This window comes from Protopterus annectens, chromosome 3.part0, assembly GCF_019279795.1.
Source record: "Protopterus annectens isolate FY-2018-M chromosome 3.part0, PAN1.0, whole genome shotgun sequence".
In the NCBI taxonomy this organism is placed as follows: Eukaryota; Metazoa; Chordata; order Ceratodontiformes; family Protopteridae; genus Protopterus; species Protopterus annectens.
The window spans coordinates 487,465,461-487,483,003 of NC_056731.1; the positions used below are offsets into that span (position 1 = coordinate 487,465,461).

Below are 17,543 nucleotides of genomic sequence, written 5' to 3' on the forward strand. Positions count from 1 at the left end.
CAAATAATCCCTAACCCAATCAATGCCAGTCTCCTGTGGGATAGTGGTATAAAGATCCTTGACATCTGCTGTTAGAAAACTAAAATTAGAGTCAAAAGGGATGTGATTAAGACTATCCAAAACAAACCAGGAGTCTTTGCAAATCTGGGGTTCATTTTTAAGAACTTCCTTAAGTTTGTTATCGACCCACTTTGCACATGCGTAAGTGATCGATTGGCGTCCATCTATAATGGGTCTAAAAGGAGGGGTTTTAATATCTTTATGTAGCTTCGGAATCCCGAAGATAACAGGGATCACCGGTGCTGGCATTGTAAGGTATTGGTATAGGTTTCAGTAATACTTGTCTGAAGAAGTGTATTTACTTTTTGTACACGAAAACGTTAACAAGTAAAGGCTTTGGAATTATCGTGTGGCAGTGTTCTGTTGGATTCACTTATTGTTTTCACAGTTCTCCTATAAAATAGTGTAAATTTAAAGAGACAGCCATGCGATGGCCCACATAATAAAGTGGATATAAGGTATAACAAAAGAGGTACTTATTCATGCTGGTTCTGCAAAGCATGTGACTATATCATGAAGAATAATTATTGTATTCATCCAGCTACAGGAATCAAAATTCAGCCTAGTCTTCATACTGATTGTTGTTGCAGTAATCTAGTATACCTTGCATGCTGCCATCATTATGAACATTTTTTTTTATGTTGGAAAACTGAACTGTATGCTTAAACAGCAGATACTTCAACACATTTATGATATCATGAAAAGTAATAAACAGCATGCACTGGCAAAGCATGTATTGGAATATTCATAACATGCTTTTCTTTTTATGGTATTACAATCAATATTTAAAAATAAAAGAGGTGAAGATTTAGTGAACGACACAGAAGTGGCTGAAATAAGATGGAGTGTTAGACTTCAGGCGCATAGACTGCCTGGTATAAATTCGGCAGTTCCTTTAAAGCCTATCTTAAAGAAAAGGAGGATTCACTAACAAGATAATTGATTGGACAATTGTATTGGATATACTGTGTTTTAAAAAAATGAGTTTTTTGTTCTGAGTTTTAGATCTAATGAAGGGCTCTAGCCTGAAAGTGCTTATCTCTTATTTTTGATAAATGTTTCGATTTTAGCTATGGTTGTCAGTTTACGTTTTATGTTGCTACATATATTTTCATAGTACACTGACATTTAGCTTCCTGTTTTATTTTTATTTTGTGTTTCGCATGATTTTAATTTTAAAGATACACATTCATTAAATTTTACTCATTACTCTTCTAATTGTGGTACTCAAACAAGAATAGATACAGTATTAGTTTCTCGTGACATTATTTTTAAAATAATTTCTTTTATAATACCATTTCCATTACCTGACCATAATGCACTAATATTAAAAATAGAAATGATTTTAAGAAATTGTAGTACATTTCCAGATTTCCAGCTTATATTACTACAACAAAAGAATACAAAATCTTAATGAAATTGACAATTTTATGTTTTTTTAATAATACTCATAGGTTCATAGGTTCATAGGTGGGTACTAGGCTATCTGCCCAAAGGCATTTATAAGCATAGCCAGAATGTGTTGGCTTTCGCCGCCCCCTTAGATTAATTCCCTGTGCCTCAGTCCAGCAGAGCCACTGAAGTGATCCCCTTGGTAAACTTTCTGTTTCCAGATTCTAATTTTGTTATGGTTGGGGACTCTTTTAAAACTTACATTTATAGTCAATCAATATCTTGGTTTAAGCATAAACTAAAAGAATGGAACAAAGAAATATCAGATATACAATTAAAAGAAAGTAATTGCATATCTAATAATGAGGAAATAAAGGTTCTTAATAGTAAGTATAATGAACTATTATCCCATAAAACTGAATTAGTATTAGGAAGATAGAAAATAGTCTCTTACTGTGATCTCCTAATCATTTTAAAAATATTAGAAAAAGAATCAAATTCCAAAAGGCTATTAACAATATTAAAAAAATAAAAAATCCAATAACAAATAAATTGCACACAGATATTGGAGATATAGTAGAAGCTTTTAGAATTTATAATGTATCCCTCTATAAAATGTAACAAAAAAGATGTAGACCTATCTTATCTAATAGAGCAATCCTTACTAAACAAAATCATCAACTCTCAAAACATTAGATTATTAAAACCTATAAAGCTTCAAGATTTAATTCAAAAAATAAAAAAACATATTAAATAAGACTCTGGGGAATGATGGTATTATTCCAGAAATATAGAAATTATTTCCACAAAAATAATAGCATATTTACATAAAGTTATGTTGGAGGTACAGAGCCTAGAAAATATGCCTCCATCTTTGAATTAGTCATTAATTACCTCAATTATAAAAGAAGGTAAAAATGAACAATTATGTTCTACATATAGACTCATTTCTTTATGGATTATAAAATCTTTATGTCAGTCTTAGACTGAAAATGATTTTATCTAGTTTAATTAGTATGGACCAGTTTTGTTTTATTTATAAAAGACAAACATCTGCTAATACAAAAAGACTTATTACACCTTTTTTATGTCAGTCTTAGACTGAAAATGATTTTATCTAGTTTAATTAGTATGGACCAGTTTTGTTTTATTTATAAAAGACAAACATCTGCTAATACAAAAAGACTTATTACACCTATAGATGTTATGAATAGGTGAAAACTTGAATCCTTTTTATTAGCTTAGATATTGAAAAAATATTTGAGTCTTTTAATTGGTATTTTTTTATTTAAAGTTTTGACTCAGTTTGATTTTCCTTCTCAGTTTATTTTGATGTTGATTTCTGTTTATAATAGTACAGCTTATGTAAAATTAGGTACTTTACCTCAAACTCCATAAATATAACAAATGGAACTGGGCTGTCCTCTCTCTCTCCTTTATTTTTCGATTTAGCTATTGACATTTTTACAATTTTTATTAACTCAAATTCAATTATTCAAGGTCTGGAGATTAATCAATAATATAATTCAAAAATTATGTTGTTCACTGGTGATATCTTATTAACTTTAAAAAATCTGATGAAACACTGAAAGAATTTCATCAGTCTGAAATCTTTATTTTAACAATTCTAAATCTAATTATCTTCATATTAATAAAAAAGAATTCTAAATCCAGGTCCGTTTATAATAGGAAAAAATAGTCCTCTAATATTCTTTATTTAGGAATTAATATATTAAAATGTGAGGAAACTTTACATTTTAATTATGAAAAAATATGTCTAATTATCTAATTTACTTCTTGGAATAAAATTTTTATTACATTTGAAGATAGATTATAGTTAATTAAAATGATATAATTTCCATAAATATTGTATATAATGCAGTCTCTTATACTACCACATAATAAAATTCAAATAAAAAAAAAATAAACAAATTACTCCTAAAATTCTTATAGTATCCAAATAAATCTAGATTAAGCTTAAATCATCATTTTAGACCTTGGAATTATGGAGGCATTACTTTTCTGACTATAGATACTTATGCAAAATCAATTATATTTAAAAGCATTTTAATTGATTAGATAATAAATATATTACAAACTGGAAAACTTTACACTATAATGTTCTTAATCTGCATAAATTAAAATGTTTGAATCTTAATAATCATAAATTATATAATCCTTTCTGGATATTTATCTGCAATTATATACAAATTCCTATTCATCCTCCTACAAAATCAAATTATGTAAATCTACTTTTAACAAATTTAACAAATCATTCAAATAATTTAAATGATAATTATTGGTTTGAGTCCATTATTGCTTTCATTCAAGATAAAAACCTTAAGCATAATGGACCTTTGCCTATATTCCAAACATGGGAAAGACCACATTTTTTATATCAATGTTTTGATGGAATTAAAATTAATTCCTATGAATCTTTATGTCTAGAATATAATATTAATATTAAAGATTCTTCACATTTACAATTAATTTCTATATCACTTCACAACAAGTAATTTTGCATTTCTAATTCCTCTTATGAGGAAGTCCCAACACTAACACAACTTTTTTTATGAAACCATATATAAAGAACAGGAATTTATGAACTTGATGTAAAAAAATTGAACACACTAATAGCTAAAGATTTTGGTAATTTGAATGAGAGATTTGGGAATTTTAGTATAAAAGAACATCAATTATTATTGAATAATCAAAATAAATACCACCTTCTTTTTTCTATTGCATCACATTCTTGGTCTCTTTATTGAAGGTTATTTACTTGGAAGTTCATACATAGAGCTTTTTTGACTCTTAATAGAGATGCTAAATTAAAAAAAATAAATCTGAATGTTGGAGATGTAAAAATTATTGTTATGGTGTTTGGTATCATATATTTTATGACTGTTCTCTGTTATGTATATTTTGGAAAAAAATGCAAGATTTTCTTAAAGCACTATGGCCAGATTCTTTCATCTAAAAAATAACTTATATTATTCAATATCTTGGAGATTAAATGTCCAAAAGAAGACTTCTATTATTTAACCTGGACATTTCACAATTGGAATAATTTATTTCTTCTTTGAGAGATACTGCTATAAAAGAAACATAAACTAAGAAGAACAGAATTTTTCCTAGAAGTCTTATGAATAATCCTTGGTTAAAAGTATTGGCCCTCATTGAAACATTTTCATCATAAATGAATTTATTTTATCTGACATTTAAAATCTTTGTCTTAATCTGTGTTACCTATAAATATTTGAGTGTATATCAACTCAGTGAAATGGCATTACAGCAAATGCCATTTTTCCAACACATCTACAATGAAACCCCATAACAGCGAAACCCCAGGTCACAGATTTTTTTCTCATTGAAAAAACTCGGTAGACCAACACAACATAACAAGCCACTTATACATTGCAACGTGGTGGGCTTCACCTCCAGTCTGGGGGGCTGTACCTCCCACATGCCCCCTAACTACATATACCAACTCTGGGCTCGCACTACAGTGGGGTAAAGGGCGATGTCATGGCTCAAGCCAAGTGATTTTTTTCCCTGGGAATAAATCGCTGACCTGAGCTTTCTGTATTATGGGGTTTTGGTGTAGATGTGTCAGTGAAAAGACATTCACTGTAATGCCATTTATCTGCTCTGATATAGACCCAAATATTCTAGTTTCAGGTATTTTGTAAATAGTGTAAATAGACTGTTTTGTTAGTTTTTTTTCCTTTTGTTTTAATATGTATTTATAAATTCTATTTGACAATTGTACTTAATTACAGTATTTACTTTGCATTTTTCTTTTCCTCTTCAAATTTAATAAAAAATTAGGCAAAAAAAAAAAAAAAGAAAAACGAAAGAAAATGATCTAAGGAAAGAGTTTGATTTATTAGAGATGGATAGACATATTAAAATCAATGAAAGAAATACATTACAGAAAGTCAATAAGACACAAAATTTTGGAAGTCTGACAAATGAACAAAGTGATCAAGACTATTGACAGAAATTCATGTGATTATAATAGAAGTAAATTGGATATTACTGTGATACTAAATTAATAACAGATAAAGTCTTACCATGAAAATAAAGGGTAATAAGAGAAAGAAAGAGAAGAAATCAAATGTCATCATGGAAGTACTGGATAGAGAAAACAATAGAGCAATTAAGACAAGCAATATCACTGCTGAAAGAGGGACCAGATCAACAAAAATACTTTGAAAGCTAGACATGATAGAAGCAATCTGTATTAGAACAGACCAGGATCAATTGTACACTATTGCAAAAAAATAAATTAAAATATCAGCACAGGGAGAAATACTTAGAAGATATGCAGATAAATATGAAGAAAAAGTACAAAATAAGCAATTAATTGATGACCCAAAAGAGTTTTATTATAAATATCCTGTGTAACATAATAAAGATACTGAAATGACAAAAGAAATGAAAGAAAGAGTAAGAAGTTCAACTGTAGAGCATATGAAATGGAATGAAGTAACAGCCTGAGAAACTGAAACTAAAGTAAGAAAAGCTTCTACTGGAAAATCCCAGGCCTAGATGCAGTACTTAACTTTTGGCTAACAGTATTAACATCTTTAGATGAAGATATAGTCCCGAGTAAGAACTATTCATATGTGCACCCTGAGCAGACACCAACCTGTTTAACAGCAGGAAAAATGATACTCCTCCTTAACAGTGAACTTATAAGCTATCCTAAAAAGTATAGATTGATAACTTGCCTCATGATCCTGTATAAACTACACACTGGAATTGATGCTGATAGAGTTTATAGCCATTTAGAAGCAAACTCAATCACAGCAATAGAACAAAAGGGTAACAAAAGAAAGTCGTGTGGAACAAAGAAGCATTTGCTGTTAAATAATGGAGACTTGTAAAAATGGGAAGAATTTAAGTATGGCATGGATAGATTACAAAAAAAGCACTTGACAACATCTCACATCCGTGGATAAAGGAGTGCTTATAGATGTATAAGATACACCTAGATTAGTCAGTTACATTACAGTGACGAAATACTAGCAAACCGCTTTGTAGCTAAGCCAGTGATAAAGACAAATTATTATCCCAGGGATATAAATTCAAAGGTGGGATATTCCAGGATGACTCTTTGTCACTGTTGCTCTTTTGTCTTGCCCTTAACCCACTAAGCTGTCTACTTATCAGATTAGGTCATGGTGAGAATTTGGCTCCCAGAAGATAACAAAGTGTAAAGATTTCTCATCTTTTTTTTTTTGTGGATGATTTGAAACTATATAGTTCATCAGATGAGGAGCTGAAAGCACAACTGGAAGTGATCAAAACTTTCTCAGGTGATGTAAGAATGTCTCCACCAAACGTAGCAAGGAAACAAAATAATTCACCAGAAAGTGCTTGTTGCATCCAAATAAGTTTAAAACTGCTGTGCATAAAAGCAAGAAATATTCTTTGTAGAACACAACGAACTGAGTGATTTTGCCCACCATAAACCTAGGGCATCATCCGAGTTGAAAACAGCACATCACTCAATCCTTAAATAAGAAAAAATCAAACACAGGTGACCCTTATCAAATGTAACTACTTAAAGACGTACACCATATCATAAAAAATTAATTCTGAGAAAAAAAAATACATATAAAAACTTACACTTTAAAACCTTGTATGTTGTCAGGTATATGGATACCTTATACTAAAAACATTGTGTTATATTAGCAGTGTCAAAGCCACTATTTTAACTGTGCTCTTAGCTTCAATATGCTGCTAATAGAACAAGCTTCATTAATACCAGGGCTAGCCATGGCATTCAATCTTAGTTGCCATGCCAGTTCTTTATATTCCAACATATTTTTGGCATCCCCCCCACGATTATTCATTTGCACTCTATCTATAATAAGTGTCTATATTATAAAGCTAAAAGCTCTAAAGAGTGAATTCAAGTACATCGACACATAAAGAGTGATGTACAAAAATAGCGAAACACGTATTGAGCAAAAATCAAAACACCAAACGTGTTTCTTTAAACAACAGCACCATGCAGGTTTACATAAATTAAATAAAACTAAAATAATAAGCTTTTGCAGGGGGGCAAGCCCCCTGCACCACCACACCCCCTACTTAAATATACCAACTCCGAGACCGCACTACAGTGGGGAAAAGCATATATTTCCTTATCCCCAGGATTGTGCTGCTGGCCAAAGAAATATGTTCGATGTTCTGATTTTCGCTCAATACGTCTTTCGCTATTTTTGTACATCACTGTTTATGTGTTGATGTACTTGTATTCACTGTTTAGAGCTTTCAGCTTTATAATATAGACCCCTATAATAAAAAATAAAACATTTTTAAAATTAGTACATTTGGTAGAATGGACATACAGAGCATTAGTGGTTTTCTTATTTTTTATATCTCTTGTGTATTTTGCCATACGTTTCCTCAATTTTTTAGTGGCTTTTCCCACATAGAATGCCATACAGGAAATGCAGGAAGCTACATAAACTACTTAATCTCCATTACATTTACATTTGCCAGGACAACATAATGTTCTATTGTATACAGGAATGACAATATATGGACCATCGTCAACAAATTTGCACATTCTACAACAACCACATTTAAACATTTTCAAATTTAGATTTCTGTGTTTGTATGTGGACCTATTCCCACTTTCAAACCAATTTCTCAGGCTTCTGACCTTAGAATATGTTACAACAGGTCTGTCCCCAAGCTTAGAAACCAATTCTTGGGAACAATACACACTCCAGTAGTTGTTAAGTATGTCAACTATATATTGCCCACAAGAATTATTGTACTTTACAACCAAAGCTCCATGTCTATTCTTTTTAACATCACTCCCCACAATGTTTACCTATAAACCCATTTTTAAAATGGGTGCACATTTTTTGCCTCGGAATTTTATTATTTCTTTTTTAACTTTCTTTAAAAGATCCATGGGGTAACCCCTATCCAAAAGCAACTCAATCAAAGTTTGTAATTCGGTAAGAAAATTAGCGTCATCACTGACTAATCTCGAAAGTCTGACCATTTGACTTTGATAATATTTCTCTTTTGGTGTGGGGGATGACAACTATCATAATGCAACACTGCATTACAATAAACCTCTTTTCTGTATATGTTGGACCCCTACCTCTTATTGATAAGGTCCTTATAAATATGAATGTCAAGGTAATCAATACTTTCATAGTTAATCTTATTGGTAAATCCAAGAAAGTATCGATTTTACTTATATAATCAAAAAAATCTGCAAACTCTTCCTCATTTCCTTTCCACAAAATCAGTATGTCATCTGAAAATCTAACATACCTCAACATATTTTTCATGTGTGTTGAAGAGAATATGTGGACTTTTTCTCACTCTGCCAAGACTGAATTAGCATAAATGGGTGCACATTTTGCACCCATTCCTACACCAGACATTTGTTGAAACAATTCTCCTCCGAAGTACAAATAATTATTTTTAAGCACAGTTTCCATCATGGTACTAATAGTATTGACATAGGTGTTCAGTCTGTCACTACCACACAAGGCTTCAGGAAAAAATTCCATGCCTTCCTCATGTGGTATTGTAAATAAATTAATCATGTCCACTGTTATAAAAAACACATTTTCATCAAAATCAGTGTTTTTAAGGACACCCAGACAATGCCAGGAATCTTTAAGTATGTGTGTATGAGAATCCAATATGTGCTTTGCATGGTGGCCAATAAAGGCTGAGAAAGATTCAGTTTTCGACCTACCTACTGCTACTATTGGTCTAAATGGGGGATTTGAAACACATTTATGAACCTTCGGAATACTGAAGATAGATGGAATTACTGGTGTTTCTACTGTCAAGAATTCATATTCATCATTGTCTGTTTCCCCCTGAAATAGTGCATCTAAAAGCCACAATCGATTTTGGCATAAGCAACATTAATCTCATTGTTGGAAATTCTTGAGTATGTATTTGTGCCATGGGAGGGATGCAAAAAAATATGTTGGAATATAAAGAACTGGCATGGTAACTAAGATTGAATGCCCTGCTAGTAATGAAGCTTGTTCTATTAGCAGCATATTGAAGCTAAGAGCACAGCTAAAATAGTGGCTTTGACACTGCTAATATAACACTGTTTTTATTATAAGGTATCCATGTACCTGACAACATAGAAGGTTTTAAAGTGTAAATTTTCATATGTATTTTTTTCTCAGAATGAATTTTTTTATGATATGGTGTATGTCTTTAAGAAGTTACATTAGATAACAGTCACCTGTGTTTGACTTTCCTTATTTAAGGATTGAGTGATGTGCTGTTTTTTAACTCTGTTGTCTAATACTGTTTGGCTAGATTGTGTAATTCAGAATATTACTCATATTTTAATACTATTTAAGTACATTTGACTTGATATTGTAATTAAGTATATAACTTGATTATTTGTAAACGTAAGTGTGTATTCTATGCTTATGTACATTACCTGGACTTAATTTTATCTTAGTTATTATAAGAATTCAGCACTATTCAATCTAACCTATAATTTCAACTGTGTTACATTTCTCTATTGTACTACCTGTCTGTGTTGCTCTACTGTCCTGCAGTATTGATGCACTACTGTACTGTGTATTACTACTGTTTTTGCCTTTGGGCACAGCTGTGACTAGAAAAGGGTCTGCAGACCAACTCACACAGTTAACAAATTAAATAAATAAAATAAGTGGTGCACGGATGCATTATGTATCATACCCCGTATACTGCAGACACCTGAGAGTTGATGGAGGGGAATTCTTTTTGGTTGATGAACTGGGCGTAGAGGGCTCCAAGATGTCAAGCAGATTGTCTCTGTCACAAAATGACCACACAGTCATGTTTCTCAGTGGTCCCTGAAGACATTCAAAAGTAAGCCAAAGATAACATCACAAGATCACCATCGAATTCTAATTGAGCACTGTGGAAGCAGGAAGTTGCCTACATTAACTGGCATAGTGTGTGCGATGCAGTGATCCTACTATTGTTCTTTCTAATTTCTACAACATACTTATGCCCATTCAGGATAACTTATATGCATTAAGAAAGAACAATAACAGATTGCATAAAAACAAAAAAGCAGCCAGGAAAAATGAGCCAAATTTGGCTCATTTTTCCTGGCTGCTTTTTTGTTTTTATACATTAAGAAAGATTAGAACCTTATGATATAGCTAATGTTTAGCAAGCAAACTTAAAAATGAAATAAGAGTGCAATAAGGCATAGCTAGCCTTGAAGGCCGATCCACAGAATTCTAGCTAACTTGCTGCCTATCAATCCTTCAAAAAAATCTACAAGTCTTAACACTAATCAGGCCAATACAGACTACCTCCAGCTACGACAAAGAAGTACATGCAACTATCCTAAGCAATTCTGGCAAACAATACTAAGGACATTGGCATCAAGGCTATATTAGCCAAGGAAGCAACTAAGCTCCATGACAATATTATTAATGTCACTGACCTAAAATGTTACGGCGGTAGCGTTGTTACCTCACAGCAAGAAGTTCTCCCATTCGATTCTCGGCTTGGCTTGGGAGGGCCTTCTGTGTAGAGTCTGCATGTCCTCCCCACGGTTGGGTAGCGTTCGAAAGACATGCGTGCGTAAATGGGCGTGCCTTCATTGAAGGTTGGGTGTTGAGCTGGCACCTCGGCGTTTTGTAAAAATCTACTGCCAATCAAGCCGAAAGACAAACAACAACTGACCTAAAATGTTACATTTCTTATCCTTCACCACCTACTGATTTACTTTTCAACTACTTGGAGCAACCAACTTTCTAGACAGCTCTCTCTGTCCAATTTACCTCCCTTTTAACTTTAAACTTAATTTCAAACTCAGCAGCTACTAGAAAATATTGTCTATCATTGCAAGCCAAGTTCCCATGTGCTTCACACCACTTTCTTATCAGCTGGAAGCTCCATCTTAAATACTCCCCAGAGGCATAACCTCACTCTCATTCTCACCGCCAACTCTCTCCTAGTTTTAAACATAGTATGTTTATTCCCAGAACTGTTAATGACTTTTATCCAGTAGCTAACATATGCCCATTAGCCAAGTTACTAGAAAACCTAATATGTGAATAAATCCTGACGTATTTCACTAAATATGACATCCTGGGTGACAATCTGGGTTACTACTAATCTACAGTACCCTAGCAACTCTACACAGCCTAACAAGTAACATTTGTATCAACATAAAAAGGTCTCTGAACTCATTCACTCCAATGGAGCTCAGGAAGTTTGCAGTGTAACTTCCAATGGGCGGAGCCTAAGCCTTTTGACAGAATCAAATTATATCCTCACATTTCAAACAACTGTTCATATTTCTGGAACCATAGGGGTTATGAAATAAGTATAAATGTCAAACTCTTCAGCACAAATCATTTTTATAGTGATAGTATTCTTTAGGTTCTAGGTGTTGAACCAAATTTTATAAGTCACAGAAAACACAGTAACTGTTACATTTGTAATATTATGTAAACAACTTACAATATCTCAGCAACCACTCAAGTTACACACATACTGTCAGCAGCATTTTATTCATCTACCTGAGAGCATTCATATGAAGCTAAGGAGTTCAATATGTGTTTCTTGGTTGTTGAGATAATTAGAAAAATGTGACAATTATATCTATGTAAATTAATGTCATAAAAACAACAGTTAATATCTATTTACCTGCACTATACAAACGTGAAATATTAATGCAGGTGGATTTGCCATTGTGTAAGCATTAAGATGAAATCTTTTAAACTGTGTACATAACACTGTTTTGGAATTATTGATGCAAATATGAGCAAGCAATATTTGACACCTAGAGGTTTCAGTAAGAGTTAATTGCAGATGTACCTGGAAGCGTCATTCGGATGTAATGAGTTAACAAGTTTTTTTTTTTTTTTTTGTTTTAGATCTTAAATGGGCTTTTGAGACAGGTGACCATTGCCTACTTTGGGATAAACTAACAAAAGTTTGCTTTTCCACTGAAGTGGTTCAGTGGTTCCATAACTTTCTGCAAATTCAAACTTTTTATTATACACAATTCCTTTTCTGAATCTGGTACCTTCTCAAAAGGAGTACCGCAAGGATCAGTATTAGGACCTCCTTCTTTTCTCACTACTTCTAAACTCACTGTCATATGATCTTCCAAATTTAAACTTAATACTGATGATATAGCCTTAATCACAGATCACAAATCTCATTCCACCATAACAGACAACTACAGAATGATGTTGTACATACAAGGAAATGGACGGCAATCAATAGTCTAACAGAAAACACCAGAAAATCCTCGCTTATGTTTTTGGTACACCTCCAAGAGTGCCATTACCAATCACCCTATCATTATGTACCCACTATAAAATAGACTACCCTACTGCACTCAAAGTATCTTGGCAGAATTCCATATTAGCATCTTTAATTCCACAATTATGGAGACTTTCAGATTAGCAAAGTGATGTCAAAACTTAGGGTTTCTTACAAAATCTCTTACGGACTTTCCAAAAAGACAAAGAATAGCATAGTTAAAATTGTACTCATTCCTAGGTTCCAATATGCTTTTACCTTATTACTTAAAACGTTATCTTATTATTTATCACTGTATTCTCATCAAGATGCCACTTGATTACAAACAACTGAAAAACAAATCATATCCTTCATTTAAATCCTCAGTAATAAACACCACTGCAACATTTTAGAGAAAATCATCTGTCTTCCCATTGAAGTAAATACTTGGTTCCTTCTAAATAAACTCCCATTCAAATTTGTCAGTAAGAGTTAATATCCACCACTGAAGCAGCTGCTTTTTGTGAGAAATACTATCCTAGCTCACATTTACAAAGTCTGGCATCTACATTATCCTCCAACCAAAAACGACACATGATAAATCAGTAAGCATGCAAGTGGTTTGATGTAGAACAGCATCTGCTGCATGTGGAGTTTCTACACTAACAACTGTTACGTGGCAATACTGTCTATTGTAAATGTTCTCTGTTTGGCTAGATTATGTAATTTAGAATATTACTCATATTTTAATAGATATTGAGTATTGACTATTTAAGTACATTTGACTTGACAGTGTAATTAAGTATATAACTTGATTATTTGTAAACGTGTGTATTCTATGACTGTGTACATTACCTGGACTTAATTTTATGTTAGTTGTTATAAGAATTCAGTACTATTCAATATAACCTGTAATTTCAACTCTGTTACATTTCTCTATTGTACTACCTGTCTGTGTTGCTCTACTGTCCTATTTGTTTATTGATGCTCTACTGTACTGTGTGTGTTACTATTGCTTTTGCATTTGGGCCCAGCTGTGACTAGAAAAGGGTCTGCAGACCAACTCACACAGTTAGCAAATTAAATAAATAAAATAACTGGTGCACAGATGCATTATGTATCCTGTATACTGCAGACACCTGAGAGTTGATGGAGGGGAAATCTTTTTGATTGATGAACTGTACGTAGGGGGTTCCAAGATGTCAAGCAGATTGTCTCTATCACAAAATGACCACATACTCATGTTTCTCTTCTCTGCTCCCTATAGAAACAAACTCTGCCCCACCATATGCTGCAGCTTCACATCAGTGTCTAGTGTAGGATTCATGAAACTGATCCTTGTGAAATACCTGATGTGTGGCCTGTCCAGTGCTGAAAGGTCCAAGGATACTTAATGTTGCATAAATCTTCATGCCACAGAGATAGGTAGTCTATGCATTTCACTTGTTTCCATTTGAGTAAGGCACATGTGTACTAATTCCTGCCTGTTGATTCTGTCCATATGGTAGCGTCTTCTATGTCCCAGTTATGCAGGTGATGGTATTTCAGCCACTGAGAAACAATTTTATGATGCTGTTGGTGGTGGCATGCAATATCTTGGGCAGTTTCTCACAAGGCAACTACTAACAGATGCCAACAAGCCATCAAGATGCTACTCCTAGCATTTTAGTACCGACACTATACCTGTACACTGAAAAATGATGGTGTTCAGGTAAACTGAACACTGAGGCTCATTGTGCTAATCTTGTATGTTTCTGTATCATGCTACCATGTTTGATTTTGTCATTTATTTGTAGAATGGTTCTTATTAGCACATTGACATATTTGCATGTCATTGCAAGGTTATATGCATGCGATGCATGCTGTGCTATTTTCCCACTGGGTCAGTCACCTTAAGAGTATCTCTGAATTGTCCCCTCACTGCACCCAGCACCAGTAACCACATTGGTTCACTTAAGGTAATGCAGTATTTGTTCTTGAATACATCCCCATTGTGTTCACAGGTCTGTTTCTCATTTCCTCTCACTACTCCTTTTAAATAAAGTTTTGTCTCCCTCTGAATGCATGCATTAATAAAAAAAGAAAAATATATATTAGAAAACTAACTCCTAAATGTGTTATGTAGTCCTATCTCACCGTAGTTCCTGCTAGATGGGTTTGGAGCCGATCCTCGGCTCTGACTCAGCCAATAATAAAGCTCGAGTGCTTTTACTGGCTCGAGGCTAACCCCTATCCCATGGTGCCTCACGGCAATTTCCCAGATCTCGTTTGCCATGAAAGCTTCAAGGTTGTCTCCTTACTGGCTCATTGTTTAAGTAGATTTTTTTCATAAATGTTTGATATTTATGTCTAGTTTTCTTTATTATTCTATTTAGATAATTGTTATATTTTACCTGTGTGTTTGTAGTGAGTGCTTGATCTCTTATCCCACTTTCTTAGGATTGTACGGCCCATTTTAGTTAGAGGGCCATAGTTACCCATTTAAATTAGAGGGCCTTTCCTTCCTGAGTGCTAGTCCTTTCTTCAAAAAAAAAATTTCTTCTCTTCATAGCTTGCCTTGTTATTGTTCTTATTGTTATTGTTATATTGTTAGCTTTGTTTTTCTTAGCAATGTGTCAAAAGATAAAGACTGAGAACACAAGGAACACTGGGTTCCTATTACCTAATCGAACTTCCAGAAGGTCGAATACCAGAAGTTCGAACCTGGAAGTTCGAAAGGTGAAAATGTTGAAGCCGCGGAAGTCCGAATTCTTTCCCAGGGAAAGAATTTGGTTGGACGTTTCTGTGGCTTCAACATTTTCTCCACTGCAGTGCAAAAGTTATGGAATGGGTTAAGGTAAGTGTGCGATTGTGATGGATGTTGGGGTTAGGGTGCAGGTAAGGTAAGTGTGCGATAGTGACGGATTTTAGGATTAGGGTGTGGGTAAGGTAAGTGTGCGATAGTGACGGACTTTAGGGTTAGGGTGCGGGTAAGGTAAGTGTGCGATAGTGACGGACTTTAAGGTTAGGGTACAGGTAAGGTAAGTGTGCGATAGTGATGGACTTTAGGGTTAGGGTGCGGGTAAGGTAAGTGTGTAATAGTGATGGACTTTAGGGTTAGGGTGCGGGTAAGTTAAGTGTACGATAGTGACGGACTTTAGGGTTAGGGTGCGAGTAAGATAAGTGTGCGATCGTGATGAACCTTAGGGTTAGGGTTTGGGTTAAGGTTAGTGCATAGGTAGTTGTGTATGTAAGGTTTAGTGTAGGTTTATAAGGTTTTTGGTGTGCTTGTGTTGTGTGTGTGTTTTTCGGAACAGCAAATTTTTTCCCTGTGAAAAAATTTGCTGTTCTGATGTTTCAATGTTATTACATTTCGATCTTCCAAGTTCGAACATCTGGTGTTTGACCTTCTGGAAATTCTGGGTATAAGAAATGTGATGTGTTCACAAAAAATGCCATTGACTGACAGTCACACTAGCTGTGTGTACTGTCTGGGAGAGGCTCATTTACAAGAACCCTGCACTTTCTGTCATGCCTTTAGTACTAGGGTTCTTAATGAGAGAAAACAAAAATTGATTGACAGAGGTCTTATGAGTAGTTCCTTTCAGGAACAACTGGAACTTGGTCAAACAGTTCCCAAAACTTTGAAGAGAAAATCTTCATCAGTTCCAGCTTTGGAGCCATCAAAGAAGTCTAAAGTGGCAGAGCCAAGGAGTTCTGGCTCAGATTCCACTTCTTCTGTTTCGATGCTGGCTGTTTCTTTGGTGCTGAGGCAACCTTTGGTATCAAGACACTCACCTGTTTTGGACCCTATATCACCAACCTTGAGATCTCCTATTTTAGAAAGGAGGAGATCTCCTTCTGTCTCCATCTGTTCCTCCAGGACACTTTCGGATGAAGATATCGAGCGGGTGCTGAAGAGGTTGCTTGTGTGACCCAACTTTGGCTAAAGAGTTAGCTCTTCTGGATCCAAAGGCTTTGGATCCATCCCATCTTCAAACTACTGCTCCTCCTCAGACTGCTTCACTCTTGGAGTCGAACACTTCGGGTCCTTCTGTGTTGGATGCTTCGGTTTTGAGAATTCTTCCTGCTTTCTCTGAACCGATAACTCTATCCTCAGTGGCTCAGTCTGGAGCCGAGGGGTCTGAGAGCAGATGCTCTTTAGTCGACTCCAAGAGGGATAGTCACCTCAGTTTTTCTTTGGAACTGACCCTCCCTCTCGGTGCTTTAGCTTGACTGAGCTCAGTTCCCACGTCTGCTTTGGAACCTGTCCCTCCTGCTCAGAGATGACCTTCCATTTTCTCTGAGTGGAGGTCGTCTTTGGAGCAGGGTGGAAAAGCCTGTAAAGCAATAGAGAAGGCTTTGTCCAGTGCCAAAGCCCTGTCTTTGGACTCAATGTTCCACCAGCAGCTGGCAGCAACCTTTTCTCCCCCACCTCCCCATCGGCGTAGAGAACCAGAGACTCAAGGTGCCCCCATTGGAGTTGTCCCCTCTTCTGAGACCTCCCCAGATTATCCCACTGGAGAGCTCCCTCAGAAGAGACTTTGTAAGAGGAAGCACATTGACTCATTTGAGTTTTTCATGTCAGACACTGATTTGGATGAGTCAGAAGGGTCCGCAAGATCCCCCTTTGAGGATGTCTCTTTTGTAGACATCCTTGAAATCCTTAGACAGAGGGGTGATTGGAAGACCTCTAACCATACTGAGGATGAATCAGTGCACCTTGAGGCCTTTGGTTCCTGACCTTCCACCTCCTGGGTGACAGTGCCTTATGACCAACTCTTGGGGGTCATATCCCGGAAAGCTTGGACCACCCCGGACACAGTGGCGCCTGT

General features: G+C 34.8%; 1 protein-coding gene across 1 annotated transcript in view; it reads left to right on the forward strand.

Annotated features, from left to right (window-relative positions):
• The first annotated feature begins 757 nt into the window (after positions 1–757).
• Positions 758–17,543, forward strand: part of PKD1L1 (polycystin 1 like 1, transient receptor potential channel interacting) — a 1,345,235-nt gene continuing 1,328,449 nt past the window's right edge. Inside the window, exon 1 of the mRNA XM_044065604.1 lies at positions 758–764. Within this exon, the coding sequence (XP_043921539.1) occupies positions 758–764 (7 nt within the window). The remainder of the gene's footprint in view (positions 765–17,543) is intronic.